This window comes from Carya illinoinensis, chromosome 1, assembly GCF_018687715.1.
Source record: "Carya illinoinensis cultivar Pawnee chromosome 1, C.illinoinensisPawnee_v1, whole genome shotgun sequence".
Taxonomy (NCBI): domain Eukaryota; kingdom Viridiplantae; phylum Streptophyta; class Magnoliopsida; order Fagales; family Juglandaceae; genus Carya; species Carya illinoinensis.
In genome coordinates, this window is record NC_056752.1 from 54327738 (window position 1) to 54342516 (window position 14779).

Sequence of the window (14779 nt, forward strand, 5' to 3'; positions counted from 1 at the left end):
TATGAGTTTATTTTTTTTATAGAAAGTTGAAAAAATAATGAATTTTAATATTAATGATTAATTTGAAATGAATTGAGTTTGATTTAACAATTAAAACATAATCTTAGAATAATCCTGATCTATAACATTCAATTAGATTGGCGTCATAAAGACGCTAGAGAAGCAACACATGCTCTATAATTTTCACCGAAACATTACAAGCTACTCTAGAAGAGTTGGATTAGCTTAACTTTTGGGTAATTTCACTCACTTGCGAAATACAAGTTGAAGGTTGTGCATGTGGATCCACCACCCACATCACAACGGCTGAATAAAAGCTTAGCTGCATGGCTCCGCTCGTGACTCACGTCACTCACCGCCCAAATATTTAAATACGATGTTGTCAACGTGACGTTCCTAGCTACCAACTTTATGCCGTGAAATCTGTGAATCAATCAAACAGGTTTATATAATATTACTTTTGATAAAACTTAAAAAAGAACTCTCAAAAGTTTGAAGAATTTGGCCGGTTTGAATGGTAAGATAAGTATTGATGAAAGTTTGAAAGTTTAATAAAATATTATTAGAATATTATTTTTTAATATTATTATTATTTTAAAATTTAAAAAGATTAAATTATTTATTATATTATGTGTTAGAAGTTGTAATGATTAGATGAGATGAGTTGAGATGAGTTTAGTAACCAAACGTAGCCTTAAAATGTTAAAGTTTGTCATCCATTTGGACATATTAAATTCCTTTTTTTTTAATAGTATACGTTTTGAATTGGAATCTTTAAGTGCGATTTGAATAGCGAGTTAAAATTAGATAAATTGATATGAAAGTAAAAAATTAAATAAATTATTTTTTAATATTATTATGACTTTAAAATTTAAAAAAAGTTAAATTTTTATTATATTTTATTTGAAAATTTAATAAAATTATAATAGTAAAATGAAATAAAACATTTATAATATCCAAACGAGTCCTTAAACTTTCTATTATTTAAACATTCATAAAAGATAAATAGATTGGTCTTTTCAATAAACTCCAAGGGCTTATTTAATAACATAATAAATAGTTTTTAAGACAATTTTTTTAAAAATAATTATTTTTAAATATTAAAAATAATAAATAAATAAACACAAAAAATGTTACTTGAAAATACTCAATAATAATAAATTTCGTTACCCTGGCGTATTTGGGTTGGAGTTGTAGCCCAAGCCCACCCATCTGTAGTCAGTAAAAAGGCCCAATAACAACCTAGTAATGCCCTTTCCAGCATTCCAACCTCAGACCATGTTCTCAAAGCACAAGAAACAGTATCGAGGCCCATTCTAAGGTTTCGACTTCGAGATCACCTTCCCCTTCCTGGCTCCACGCGCAGAAAAGCGAGTTCTCAGCTGGTGCAGGGGGAAATTTCGCTCCAATGGCTCAGATTCCGAACCTAGACAATGCTTCTCTCAATCTCACGTCCCTCAGGTATACAATACCTATTTTTCTTATTTGATTTTACGCATCGTTTTTTTTTTTTTGGTAAAATCTAGTAATCGGTTGATTTTTTTTTTGGGATCATATCCAGGGAACAGTCCCAGAAGGAACTCATAAATATCCTCAAGAATGTGAGTCTCCTCGCTTTATGATTTCTATGTTTGTTTACGGAGCGCAAAGCCAGGAAAATAAAATAGCCATGGGAAGCCGCGGCTGCGTTCGGTTCAGAGGAATTTATGTATTACCGGTCCTCAACCGTTGATATATATCAGATTTGGAATCTATATATATATATATATTTTTTTTCCCTAATTCATTTGGAAAGTTATAGGGTTTGAATTTGGTGAATGATCTTAAATATTGATTTGCAATTATATCTTTTCTTTCGCTGAGATTTACAGATTCGAGGGAAAAAGTGCTTGATAATCGATCCAAAGCTTGGAGGCTCTCTCTCATCGATCATCCAGACGTCACTTCTGAAGGCATTCCTCTTCAACCCTACTCACAAGCAGAGCTCAATGGCTTCCCCCCCCCCCCCCCCTCCCCCCGGGCAAAAAAAAAAAAAAAAAAAACACACACACACACACTCACAACCAAAATAAGTAGTTAAAGTGTTGTGATTAGCTGCTATTTTGAGAGATTTCTGCTAATTGAAAACAGGAACATGGGGTAGAATTGCGGCATCTTTCAGCGGAGCCAATTCAATCTGACTGCACCAAAGTGGTTTTCCTTGTCCGTTCTAAGATTGATTTGATGAAATTCATATGTTCAAATGTTCATAATGATATATCAAAAGGGCTCCAAAGGGAATACCATGTTTATTTTGTCCCTCGCCGTGCAGTTGTATGTGAGAAGGTAAACATTTATTGGTGGTTTATCTGTTTGCACAACCTAACACAACTTTAATGAGATTAATACCCATGCATTTAGTATAAGTATCTTTTTTGTTATGCAGGTCCTTGAGGATGAAAAGGTTCATCAGTTGATGACTATAGGGGAGTACCCACTGTACGTAGTTCCACTTGACGAGGATGTCTTATCATTTGAACTCGATCTTGCGTACAAAGTATGAAAAGAACTGCTTTGCATAATATCCGTGGATTAATGTTAATTATTTATCTTTGGGTGTTTGATGTCATTTTTTTGTTTTTTAATACTTTGTCTCTGAATGTTAGGAAAGCCAAGTTGATGGCGATACAAGCTCGCTTTGGCACATCGCAAAAGCCATTCACAAGCTTGAGGTTGTGTGATTCTACAAATATAATTTAGTTGATTCATGTAAAGGATGAAGCCTTAGGGTAATATTGACCTATAAAGAGATGATAGGTGTTTCAACTAAAAAGGACTAATATGATTATATATATACTCTTATTTATAATTCTTGTATTTATCTTAAAGTTTGGCATTGATTAGTTTTCTTTCGGAGTGATACCAAATGTGAGGGCCAAAGGCAAAGCATCAGTGCGTGTGGCAGACATCCTAAACCACATGCAAGCTGAGGAACCGGTTAACTCACCTGATGTAATTATGCATTACTTGAAGCTCCTTTAGAAGCAAACTAGCCCTAAACATCAACATTTTATAGTGATGTGCACTTTGTCACCTCCACTAATTTATTTATTTATTTTTTAAATATATATTTCAGATGGTTGTGCCAGAGATAAATACACTCATCCTTTTAGATAGAGAGGTAATGTTTGGCTTCTGCTCCTCTCTCTCTCTCTCTCTCTCTCTCTCTCTCTCTCTCTCTCTCTCTCTCTCTCTCTCACATGTCAAATGACATCATGGTAGTTGTAAATGATAATGATAATGCATATTAACCTGCTGGCCTTGGAGAATTAGCCCAGTATAGTTCGTCCTAAAATAAAGCAAGTATAACCAGTAGAACTGACCCAAAGTGACAAGTCAGCCAAAAGATGATTATACTCAACTTTACTTCTTTTAGAAAGATAAACTACCGTTTCTTTCCTTGATCTAGAATGTATTTAGGTGTTCTTTTGTATACTTCCTGTGTACACAGGCTATGCCTATTTCATTTGTATGAATAAAATTTATTTCTCACTTATAAAAAAAGAAAAAAAGAAAGATCAACTATGTTCCTTGTATAACTAAACTGGCATTGGCCTTTGTCTAATTTTATGACCAATAAGATTTTGTTTATTGATCAAATAGAAGGATAAACTTGATGCTAAAAGAAATACTGAGTTACTGTTAAGAATTTTCTCACTCCAGTCATTGATTCTCATGTAGAAAAAAGATCTTATACGTTAATAAATTTCTCACTTCAAGCTATTACATTGCTGAGTTGTGGATTTATGATGTCTACGTTGTCAGATCTGTGTTGTTGTCTAAAGTTGGCTATTCTTTGGCTGCAGGTGGATATGGTCACTCCTATGTGTTCTCAATTGACATACGAGGGGCTGATTGACGAGGTTAGGTGATGCTGGGGGCCCATATATATCCAATGTATAATTGTTGTAGGATGATAGATCATGCCAGTGGAATTGAGTGATTGATACATATGATGCTTTATGTTCCTCATGATTTACTTATATAAAAAAAATCCTCATGATTTTCCATTGTACATGTTTAGATAGCCTGGTGAAGTAACCCCCCCCCCCCCCCCCCCCCCCAAAAAAAAAGAACAAAAAAAGAAAAAGAAAATTGTTTCTTGGGGAATTAGGGTTAATTATAATCATAAAAAAAGGGTTATGATTTTTCTTTACAAATGTGTAATTAGGAATTTAGTTGTGTTCTTAATATTATATCTTATTACCGAACCTCTAATTTTGTGTGAGCATCAGATACTTTTATTTTTCTTAGTGCTGTACTCGGGCTTTGCCTAATTATGTGGATCAATAAAATCTTTCCTACTTGTATAAAAAAAGAAAAAAATTCTTAGTGCCAAAGCTAAATCGTCAAGGCTCAATCCTCTGAGAGACATTATCTTTAATACTTTCCTCCGTCAGATTGCAATGGAATAGTTATAGATTTGTTTCTGGTTATATGGATTTTGTTATAAGCTCTCTCTAATAGGGTCGCTGCAGTTTCTGCATATCAATAATGGATCCGTGGAGCTTGATGCATCGATCATGGGTGTCCAACAAGAGGGAAAAAAGATAAAAGTACCACTCAATTCAAGGTAAAAATTTTGTCTCTGCTTGATGTATCTTGCTGCTCTATATTCTTTTTAAATTAGTGAAATAATGTTTGCACACCAAGATTGATTTCCATACAGATGGCAAAACATTAGTGTGGTGCTAATGGACTAATATTTATGTTACTTTTCGTATTTTTAGAGTTTTTTTTTTAATTTTAATATTTTAATTCCGTATTTTTAGTCTAATTCATGTTGGTGCAGTAATTGCCAGTTGTCTCAAAAAGATTTAAATATAATATTTTCCTTGGTTTTTTTCATTTTCAACTTTACTTCTTCCTTGTTGTCCTGTTCATTTACCCTGGGTTGTTTAAATTTTAGTGACAAGCTGTTTAAGGAGATAAGGGATCTCAACTTCGAAGTTGTTGTCCAGGTTGATTTATTTGAGCCAGTTTACAGTACTTCAGATTATTGCTTATATCTCTATTTCCAAATCCTTTTCTATTGTCAGTTGTCCCTCAATTATGATAGCTATTTTTTCTTGGAATTCCATTTTCTTAGTTGCCATCTGCAGTATGATTGCAGATTCTACGTCAGAAAGCAACATCCATGAAACAGGATTACACAGAGATGACAACAACTGTAAGTGAATGGTTTAACATATAAACTTAATTTACATTTTCGCCAATGATTGTTGCCAGCTAGAACATTGTCATGAAACTGATGTTGGTGCTGGAATACATGTCCCCAATATTTTCAACCAAATCTTGGCATTATACTGTACATGTATATTTCAATCCTCAAAACACAGATAGTATCTCAACACTTCTCTTCCAGGAAGTCTAACTGTATTGAAGTGTTTTCTGATGGAATGCTTTGTTACTCACAGACGCAGACGGTTTCTGAATTAAAGGACTTTGTCAAAAAGCTGAACTCATTGCCAGAAATTACTGTAAGTATTTTCCCTTTTTTTTTTTTTTCAAAAAAACCTACTAATGGCGCTTCCAATTAATTTGATTTGCTGTAAATTATTGCTTTAGAGACACATAAATCTTGCTCAGCATCTGTCGACATTCACATCAAAGCCATCATTTCTTGGGCAACTTGACATGGAACACACAATTGTTGAGGCACAGAGCTATGACATGTGAGCTGGATTTATACTCTTATCTCTAACTTTTGACAACCTAACGTGTTTGTTGGTTTAATCATTTCATCTGATGATATATGTGAATAGACTCAACTGCAAAAGCATGCTTGTTTGCTTTATAGTTGGAGTGTAAGTGATTTACTCAAATTTCACTACTAAGAGTTTTTGTTCTGCTAATATATATATAAAAAATAAAAAATAAAAATCATGTTTGACTGAGAAAAAAAAATGTTCTGCTGATATCATGTTTGGTTTATTTAACAAGTACCTTCTACTTTGCTATCTCAGATAACATCTTTCTGTTCCTGAGTTGTTTGAATTTCTACTAGTGGAAACTTCTTTTCTACTTGAAAAATATAAATTGCTTCTCTTCTATGGAATGCGTTCTGAACTATCCAGCCACTCTGCTAGGCTACTTGAATCTCACTGCAAAATTCTTTCAGGCATAATTTTCCCTTTCCTCTTTTTAATTGACAATAATACCAGCTCTGAATTGGACTACTTGTATCATATGGAATAACTGAGATGGCACTTCTTTTAAGCAACTATATCGTCAATCTTGCTCTTTGCATTTTTTAATTATTCTCAAGATTTATTCTTTCCAGTCTCACATATTTATGGTTTATGGATTGGCAGTCCCCTAGATCCTAATTTTCACATGCATGAAATCAATGCAGATGCTATGAGTATATTGAAGAAATGATCCATAAGCAGGAGCCTCTTGTCAATGTTCTACGTCTTCTCATCTTATTTTCCGTTACAAACTCTGGGTTGCCTAAGAAGCATTTTGACTACTTGAGGCAAGGACAGAATGTTTTATGTCATTCCTTTTAATTCCTTGGGATCTACAATATAGCAAATGTTTCATTTTCATTTTTTGTAACTCGTTCTAGGAGAGAATTACTCCACAGCTATGGATTTGAGCACATGGCCACGCTGAATAACTTAGAGAAAGCTGGATTGCTGAAAAAACAGGTTCATTACCATTTACCTTTGTAATCTAGCATTTTGCGTGCCAATGCTGGATTCATGGTAACATAATCTGATCCTTGCAGGAGACAAAAAGCAACTGGCTGACAATCAAACGCGCTCTGCAACTTGTGGTTGATGACACTGACACAGCAAAGTATATTTCTTCTTTGGTTCTGCTTCCTAATTGAAAACTATGATGATGGAATGTGGTTATGGCTGGTTTTTCTTTAGCATGTTTTACAGGGCATATTGATCTCTCTATCTCTATCTCTACCTCTCTGACATATTTTAATTTACTCTGACTGAATCTAGCTACATAAAAGGTTTTTGTAGTTTTTCTTTTTCTATTGTAAGTGTTGATATTCTTGCTAACTCGGTTATTTCTTATGTAACAGTCCCAATGATATTGCCTATGTATTTTCTGGATATGCACCTCTTAGTATTCGTCTCATTCAGCATGCCGTTCGATCTGGATGGTGAGGTTGATTCTTTATTTGCAGTTTCTTAGGACTTATTGTCAGTTTTGATTTCCTGGTCTTGAATAGTGTCAGTACTATATTCCTAAATTGTCGAGTTGACTTAAAAGGAAAAAAACCCTAAAATGTTATGAAGTTTAGAAATTAAGCAAGCTCAATTTGATGTGGTACAGCCTCTGCCTTTAAGGCATGTAGCAGTTAAGCATATCATGCTTTCGTCTGTGGAGTAATCACTAGCCTCATAGCTATGCTTTCATCTGTGAGATCTAAGGCTGCGCTATCATTTCGCATGTCAACTTAGTCTTTCGGTTTTGGGTGTCTGAGCTGAGTTTCCTTGTTAGGCAAAGGTCTAAGATGTTTGACATCTGACCTCGTGGCATTAGAACATGGTCTCGATCCACTGCTTACTCTGGTTATTTTGGTGTCCATAGAACTGCATCTGGTCAAGAAACCATTACATCAATGACTACAATTTTGGGTCCGTTAATGCATAAGTCAAGAAACCATTACATCAATGACTACAATCGCGGGTCCATCCATGGGAGAAGTCAAGAAGCCATGCCAACAATGACTACAATTGTCTTGACTGGTCTTTAATTTCTATTATGAATTTGCATCTTATGGGCAACTTTATCTTTCTTGAAAGTGACCATTTGACCCTTCAGGCGTCCTATAGAAGAAATTCTGAAGCTACTACCAGGACCACATTCTGAAACGAAAAGAGTAAACTTCTCCCAATTTTATTGGCTAATTTATTTTTTCTTCAGTCGATCTCTCTAGCTTTTCTTTTATTTTCTCCTGAAATTTAAGTTATTCTGGTAAATCGACTATCTTACAGGGCAGATTCTCAAGCAGTCCATCATTTGACACGCTTCAGGGAGCTTCAGCCAATATAGACAGGCATGTTCCACTGGTCTGGCAGCTAGGATTATGCCCAAGTGACAATTCTTGTGATGGGTTGTTTTTTGGGTAGTGATGGATAGTCCTTTAATTGCGAGAAACCAATACAGATGCTGGAACACACTTTTTGATTGATAAGAAGAAATATTGGAAATTTAGGATCATGGGAGAATAAAATTCCTTACTTAGCTCCTATAGGTTGGCTCAGTGGTAAGAATTGTCTTGGTGGTATGCTCTCTCTAGGTCTAAGGTTCGAACCCTTGAGTGCAAACTTCTAGGGGTCATCTAACTCAGGGAACTTTCCCTTGAATTATCCAAGGCGCACTTGTAGAAAACTCCTTGCTAAGAGCCTATGCACCTCTAGGATTAGTCTGGACTTTGTTCTGGATACCTGGTACCAGGAAAGAAATAAAAGAAAGTCCTTACCTTTCTGTTGATTGTTTCTTAGATGTATTTTTCCCTGATAAATAGTTTTAAAAGAAAGAAACTTATATAGTTGAAGCAGTTACTGCCGATTTTTTACTGCAAAAAGCATTTTCAAATGCATATAATGCCATCTACTTTCTATATTATGACATGTCAAACATATTTCAGAGCTGCTGATGGTAGGCGCTCCCTAGTTCTTGTAGTCTTCATCGGAGGTGTAACATTTGCGGAGATATCTGCCCTCAGATTTCTCACTGCTCAGGTATGTAAAATTTAGTACATGTGGAATCTTCTAATTGGAGTTGATAATATTGGTTCATATAATTAATTCTACAATTCATACACTTTTTTCTCTCATACTTCAAAATTGCATTTCTTAAGGTAATTAACGACCTTGAAATGTGACTTTCCACTAGCTAGCTGGATTAATTTTGTCCCAGACTATGACCATGACTGGCCATCTTCACGAAACCTGTTGCAATGATGTTTATTTTTCTCCGTATTTGTAGGTTTCTCTAATGTTTGAGAGTCATTTGTTCTTGCAGGAGGGGATGGCATACGATATGATCATTGGGACGACCAAAATTGTCAGTGGCCATAACTTAGCTGAAACATTTGTGGAGAAATTGGGTTGAGGCGTAGAATTTTGTTTGTTTATTTGTTCTTTTTGTGAAGTCTTGGGCTATGAGAGTAGATTTTAGGCCCATGTCGAGAGTTTGTTGTACTGATGATGTATTTATTAGCTTATGCGATTAATTTTTACCGTCTTTCCCTACCTATTAATCCTAGATGGAGTCTTAGAGCTTGCAACAATTGCGCAATCATTTTGTAAAAAAGTTTGTAAAAGAGCAGAATCTATTATTAAAAAAATTAATTTTTGATTATATAGATTTTGTATTTAATTTTTTTAAAAGATTACAAAATATTTACACATTGACTGTAAATATCATTTTTGTATTTGGTTTTAAATAGGAAAAAAGGCATATCCACGTTTTTTTTCAAAGGATAAATATATAGCTTTTTTAGACCATCATCCAATTTGTAATAATTATGTATTGACTTCTTAAAAAAATGGAAAATGAAGATTATCATTTTCCATTTTTTAATGAAGGGTAGTTAAGTAAAATTGAATTATTTTTTAACGAAGAGTCACGATTACATTGATTGATTAAAAATTAATTATAAACTAATTGTAAAGTAGTTGCAGGTATATCACCGTTTAAAATTATCTAAAAGAATTGGGTATAAGTGGAAAAATAGTTACCCATAATCAACTAAATCGATAATATTCATTTCAAGTGAAATAGAAAGATCCTTATTGTTGTGAGTACATTGTAGTCACGATAATGCTTGCAAAGATTCAAGTTTAGAATTTTCACCGTAACAAACACTATAAAATCACAAGATACTGCAACATTGACTTTAGTTCGAAGTATACATGAATATGAAACTCAACATACATTCTTGATTGCCAAATACAAACAAAAATAAATTTTGATGAAGCAAGTCTGATAGCGTTAAGGGTGTACCTCGTTTTTCCAGTTTCTCTTACAAAACCCGAGTATGGTTTGAAAATTTTCTGAAAATGTTGATGTATGCTGCCCCTTGCAATGCTGGTCGGATTTTTAAAAAAAGTATTTTTGATGATCTGGGGGCGAACTGTCTGATAAACAACCAACCCCATTTTTGACACCCCGATACACACCATCCTTGATGTTGATACATAGCCCGCAAACATATTTCTTTGTGCACAAAGACCCAGCCAGCCGCTGAAATGATGATGAGTACATTTGTATACATTTTGGAAAAGTTTTCCTGCACAACCTTCTGAAACATATCTAGGAACTATACTTTCTCCATCAACGAACCAAAAGACCACAAGAACACACTTGAATTTATGCTTCGGCAACCACTTCAACTTGATGAAGGAGCTCTAAAATATTTCCAGCTTTTCTCTTGGCCCTGTCGGTACCATTCTCTGACAATTGCTTCAGTGCCTCTTCTGCACCATGCTCCCTGGCTAGTTTCAACTGCTGCCAATCACCCGTGCATAGAGACCACAATACTGCTGCGGCATTCTCCCGATTGCGTGGGGAACCAGTTCTTATAAACTCCAGCAAAACAGGGATTGGCTCTCCTTGACCAATGGCTATCTTCCCTTCAGTATGGCTTGCAAGAATCGCAAGGATTGCTAGTGCTTCATCGACCATCCCACTTCCGGCATCCTTCAGCAATCTCATCAGTGGGGCCACAATACCAGCCTTCACAGCTCTTGACTTGTTCCCTTGATAGATTGAAAGATTGAAAATAGCGGTGGCAGCATCCTTCTTCCCTCTTGGAGTCCCCTCACATAGCAACGTTATAAGAGCTGGGATAGCCCCTGCTGCTCCTATTTTCACCTTGTACTCATCTACTACAGATAAACTGAAAAGAGTTGCAGCTGCATTTTCCCTAGCTTCCATGCTTCCATTTTTCAACACCTCTACTATATCAGGAATGGCTCCTGCATTTACAATAGTTCCTTTGTTACTGTCATTGATGGAAAGGTTGAGAAGTGCTGTAACAGCATGCTCCTGTGTCCGGGGATCAGAAGAGGACAACAGGTCTGCAAGAAGTGGTATGGCTCCTGCTTCAGCAATACATACTCTATTATCTGCATTCCTCTTTGCAAGCAACCTGAGCTCACCAGCAGCTGCTCTTTTCTGTTCCGGATTCCCAGTTGCCAGTTTTTCCAATAACTCACTGACAGCACCACGATCACAGTCTGAAACTTTGCATCCGGATTTCTTGCTTTTACAATTTGCTTGCTTTTTTGGAAGCTCAACACCATTACTCTCACACCATAAAGCAATCAGACTTTTCAAAACGTAGTTAGGAGTTAGGGCCGTGTGCAACAGTGTCTGCTGTGTCTTGGGACAAGTTTTATGTCCTGCATCAAGCCATTTCTGAATGCTGGACCTTTCATAAGTCTGCAAAAGAAACATAAAGACAAAGGACATTAATAATCGATATTGAAACAGATGAATAATTCTAAACTCAAACTGGGTATGCAGCTGCCAGGTAATACCTGTCCTGTAGCGACAATCACGGGATCTTTCATCAGCTCAAGAGATATTGGACATCTGAAATCATCTGGGATAACAGGAGATCTGTGCTTAATCAATCTCATTTCACCCTCAGAGGTGTCAACTTGTGGATTTGCCATCTGTACCCAGTCTTTTATCTTCTTAAACAATGATGACATTTCTTCAAAGCTGTCTCTTGGTTCTATATCACAAGAGGTAACCATTTCATGGAATGCAAGTGACTCTTTCTTTACATCATTGATAGTCTTGAGATACAGCTTTTCAGAAAGTCTTTTGAGTATTGCCGGGTCCAGGTCTTTTTCTTTCTGTGCTATGGCTAAATCCATGTCCAATTGAAAATCAAGGGAGTCCATTTTTCCTTTGGCTCTTTTGAATTGAGCATGTACTAGTTCAATCTGAAAGAAATCAAACGTGTCCTACCTACTGTTAAAACTTTCCAAATCTGCTGTTCCATGTTTTGATACTAAATATTACTTTCCTGAAGAAGTCAGGAATGATAAATATTTTGGATACCATATACTACATGTACTCTCTCTCCCTTGAACTTTAATTATAAGAGTAGGACGCTGTGGGACTATACACTGTCATTTAGCACAAGAATGCATGCATTTAATTCTCTCCATGATAAGCTGGGTTGTAAAAGTACCTGTTCGCGGACCTCTTCGGATATATTAAGGTTATCATAATGAATCTCGTTCAATGCTGCTTCAATTTGTTCCGTTACCTGGCGGAACTTCTGTGCAATCTTTTCCCTTTGCAGAGCCTGTGACAAGCATGACATTGCGTACCTCAAATCAATGATATAAACAGACGAATTCGTTCAAGAAACAAGAATATTAATGAGCTAGATCGCAATAAATGACTAACAATGCCGATGCCATTCGTTTCAAGTACAGAGACAACCATAGACACCATGCATTTTCATCGATACTTGAACTTATTCGACATGTATGCTCATAGAATGCATACATTAACGCATTTTTCTCCAATAAGAAAAGCTTCGGATTTGCGAAATTAATCTCCCAACATGTACAATAAATACATACATACATACATATATGTATGTATATTGACAAAGAATTTGAATCTTGGATATGAAAATGATTCTTTTCAGGTTGCCGAATGGAAAAGCGAATTTAAATTTTCCCTTCTTATCTTAGCAAACGAAAACAAAGAGAAACACAATCGTTTCAGTATCAGTCCTTTCTCCTTCGCTCTCACCCGTTTTCTCAGCGGTCAAACCGAAAGTAATTAAGTGCTAGGAATACCTGATAGAGCTTGCTCCCTCCGTTCACCGAACGGAGAAGCTCTTTAGCTGAATCCAGAGCCAGTCGCAGGAGTTCCAAGGCCTTGACCTCATCTTCCCGGAGCTCTTCCTCGCTGTCCCTCAATTCCTCGAAGAGAGGACTCAGGAGCTTGACTCTCCGAACTAGGTTCCCGTGCATCTTCTTGCAGACGTTTCGGCACTCGGGCAACTCCGAGATCGCTTTAACGGACTCGGCGAGACGAGTCAGAACCGTGTCATCCGGATCCTCGGTCGGCCCCATGCCGGTTGGTCCGATCAAAATCCGCAAATTGGGGCAGGAAACTATAAGAAGGTAACGAGAGAAATAACTCCCAGAACTTGAGAATTAGATTGAGTGTAGGAAGAGAGTGGGATTGTCTCTTACCCAGAAAAAAAAATAGAGAGACGGAGATCGAGATTGGTTGGGAAATTGTGGGGATTGCAAGTCTAAAGAATTGGAAATTCAGAACCGCCTATAGATTTTGCAGAGAAAGACGGGGGTTATCTTTGAGATGAAGGGAGGAGAAATAAAAGATCAAAGAGATTTGTAATTGACTACTAAATAAATAAATATTTTTAAGAATATTATGGAGTTAATAATACGATTGAAATGGACGTATGAAAGTTTTGAGCAACGAGAGAGAGAGAATTAGTCAGGTTTTGCCCAGCTTGCCTGAAGGAACCAGGTAGCCATCTCATTGTGACAAAATTATCCTTTGCTTACACGTGTCCTTTTTTTTTTTTTTTTCAAACTAGTCAGGATTACTTTTTTATTTTAACTTTTGTTATATTAAATCATATCTATGTAATATATAAGGAAATTTTGGTGTCATATTGAGGAATTTGGTCCAAATTATTTAAGGAAAAAAAATCAAAATTTCCTATATTTAAATGGTTATACGATAACTGCTTAAATAAATAAATAAAATTACTTAAAATGCGATACATAAGCTATTATTTCTAGAGATAATGAACAAATATACGTTGAAGGACATAAAATAATATTTAATTATTGGTGTTGTATATTCTTGATATTACTAAAATCCTAATACCTATTTTTAAAAAACATTAAACTCATGAGAGATGCTGAATTTAACAATATACTTATTATTTTAAATACCATAAGGGATGCATTTCGTTTATTTTTGGCCTTTCATAATTTAATAAATATATAAATAATAAATAGGTCATTTCTTAATGCTACCATTGTGTATGTATTTTGTTATTGGTCTTGGTAATTTTTTTTAATTAATTTCTCTATTTCTTTCTATAAATAAACAGCATGATACATGCTAATATGCTGCCCCATTCACACCTGTACCGCCTAGCCTTTTTTTTTTCTTTTTTTAATCACTTCTTAATTATTAAATAAAATAAAAAAATATATCAATACACTTAAAATTATTATTTTTTTACTAAATAAAAAAAAATTTACCCAGCAGTCGAATTAGACGGTCAACTCAGGCGACAAAGAAGTTTTTGCTATCATGTATCGACCTTTCAGGAACGAAGGGTATTTCCGTCCTTAGGAGAAAACCAATCATGTGGACCAGGCAACTTTGCGCGTCATCATCAACACGTTTATTTCCTACCCGCGTAGAATTGTCAATTGGACGGCTGGGTTCCTTCTGAGAACCAACTCGAAAGCCTTTCGTCCCGCTCGGTTTGCTCTGACATCGGACTGAAATATTCTGGATAGGTTGAGCTATTCCTGGTCGGAATTCGGATATTGACATCAAATCAAATGTACCATTTAATACTAGATTTAATTAAATATTTTTTCAAACTTATTTTAAAATAAGAGTTATACAATTTACGAATTTAGTTAGTCAAAGATAAATTATTTATTACGGGACTCATTACATTCACAAAATAAATAAAAACAAATATTTACTATTTAAAAATTAATTAAAATTA

The 14779-nt window shown here is 35.3% G+C and overlaps 2 protein-coding genes across 7 annotated transcripts; one reads left to right on the plus strand and one right to left on the minus strand.

Annotated features, from left to right (window-relative positions):
* Positions 1-1280: 1280 nt before the first annotated feature.
* LOC122288846 (vacuolar protein-sorting-associated protein 33 homolog) lies at positions 1281-9375 on the plus strand. 6 transcript variants are annotated; one of them, XM_043095648.1, is made up of 22 exons: positions 1281-1461; positions 1562-1601; positions 1872-1952; positions 2131-2325; positions 2426-2536; positions 2646-2711; positions 2884-2991; positions 3116-3160; positions 3846-3902; positions 4518-4612; positions 4949-5000; positions 5153-5209; positions 5457-5519; positions 5608-5714; positions 6395-6517; positions 6611-6692; positions 6773-6843; positions 7085-7165; positions 7831-7888; positions 8004-8065; positions 8660-8753; positions 9037-9375. In XM_043095648.1, exons 1-22 carry the CDS (start codon positions 1409-1411, stop codon positions 9124-9126), a joined length of 1791 nt encoding a protein of 596 aa, XP_042951582.1. In that variant the 5' UTR covers positions 1281-1408; the 3' UTR covers positions 9127-9375. The 6 variants fall into 6 exon arrangements, with proteins under 6 accessions (XP_042951582.1, XP_042951616.1, XP_042951600.1 ...); XM_043095642.1 differs by lacking the exons at positions 1281-1461; positions 1562-1601 and adding an exon at positions 1655-1717; XM_043095658.1 differs by lacking the exons at positions 1281-1461; positions 1562-1601; positions 2884-2991 and adding an exon at positions 1655-1717.
* A 376-nt stretch (positions 9376-9751) lies between these two features.
* LOC122288876 (U-box domain-containing protein 14) lies at positions 9752-13502 on the minus strand. Its single transcript, XM_043095694.1, has 4 exons — positions 12846-13502; positions 12224-12340; positions 11559-11972; positions 9752-11460 (listed from the first exon to the last, which is right to left on the minus strand). The coding sequence occupies exons 1-4, from the start codon at positions 13122-13124 to the stop codon at positions 10387-10389; spliced, it is 1884 nt and encodes a 627-aa protein (XP_042951628.1). The 5' UTR covers positions 13125-13502; the 3' UTR covers positions 9752-10386.
* Positions 13503-14779: the final 1277 nt, after the last annotated feature.

Coding starts and splice junctions, on each gene's coding strand:
- LOC122288846 (XM_043095648.1), top strand. CDS start 1,409: ATGGCTCAGATTCCGAACCTAGACAATGCTTCTCTCAATCTCACGTCC. Junction 2,537..2,645: donor AACTCGATCTTGCGTACAAA/GTATGAAAAGAA, acceptor TCTGAATGTTAG/GAAAGCCAAGTTGATGGCGA. Junction 5,001..5,152: donor ACTTCGAAGTTGTTGTCCAG/GTTGATTTATTT, acceptor GTATGATTGCAG/ATTCTACGTCAGAAAGCAAC.
- LOC122288876 (XM_043095694.1), bottom strand. CDS start 13,124: ATGGGGCCGACCGAGGATCCGGATGACACGGTTCTGACTCGTCTCGCC. Junction 11,973..12,223: donor CCGAAGAGGTCCGCGAACAG/GTACTTTTACAA, acceptor GATTTCTTTCAG/ATTGAACTAGTACATGCTCA. Junction 11,461..11,558: donor TGATTGTCGCTACAGGACAG/GTATTACCTGGC, acceptor TTTCTTTTGCAG/ACTTATGAAAGGTCCAGCAT.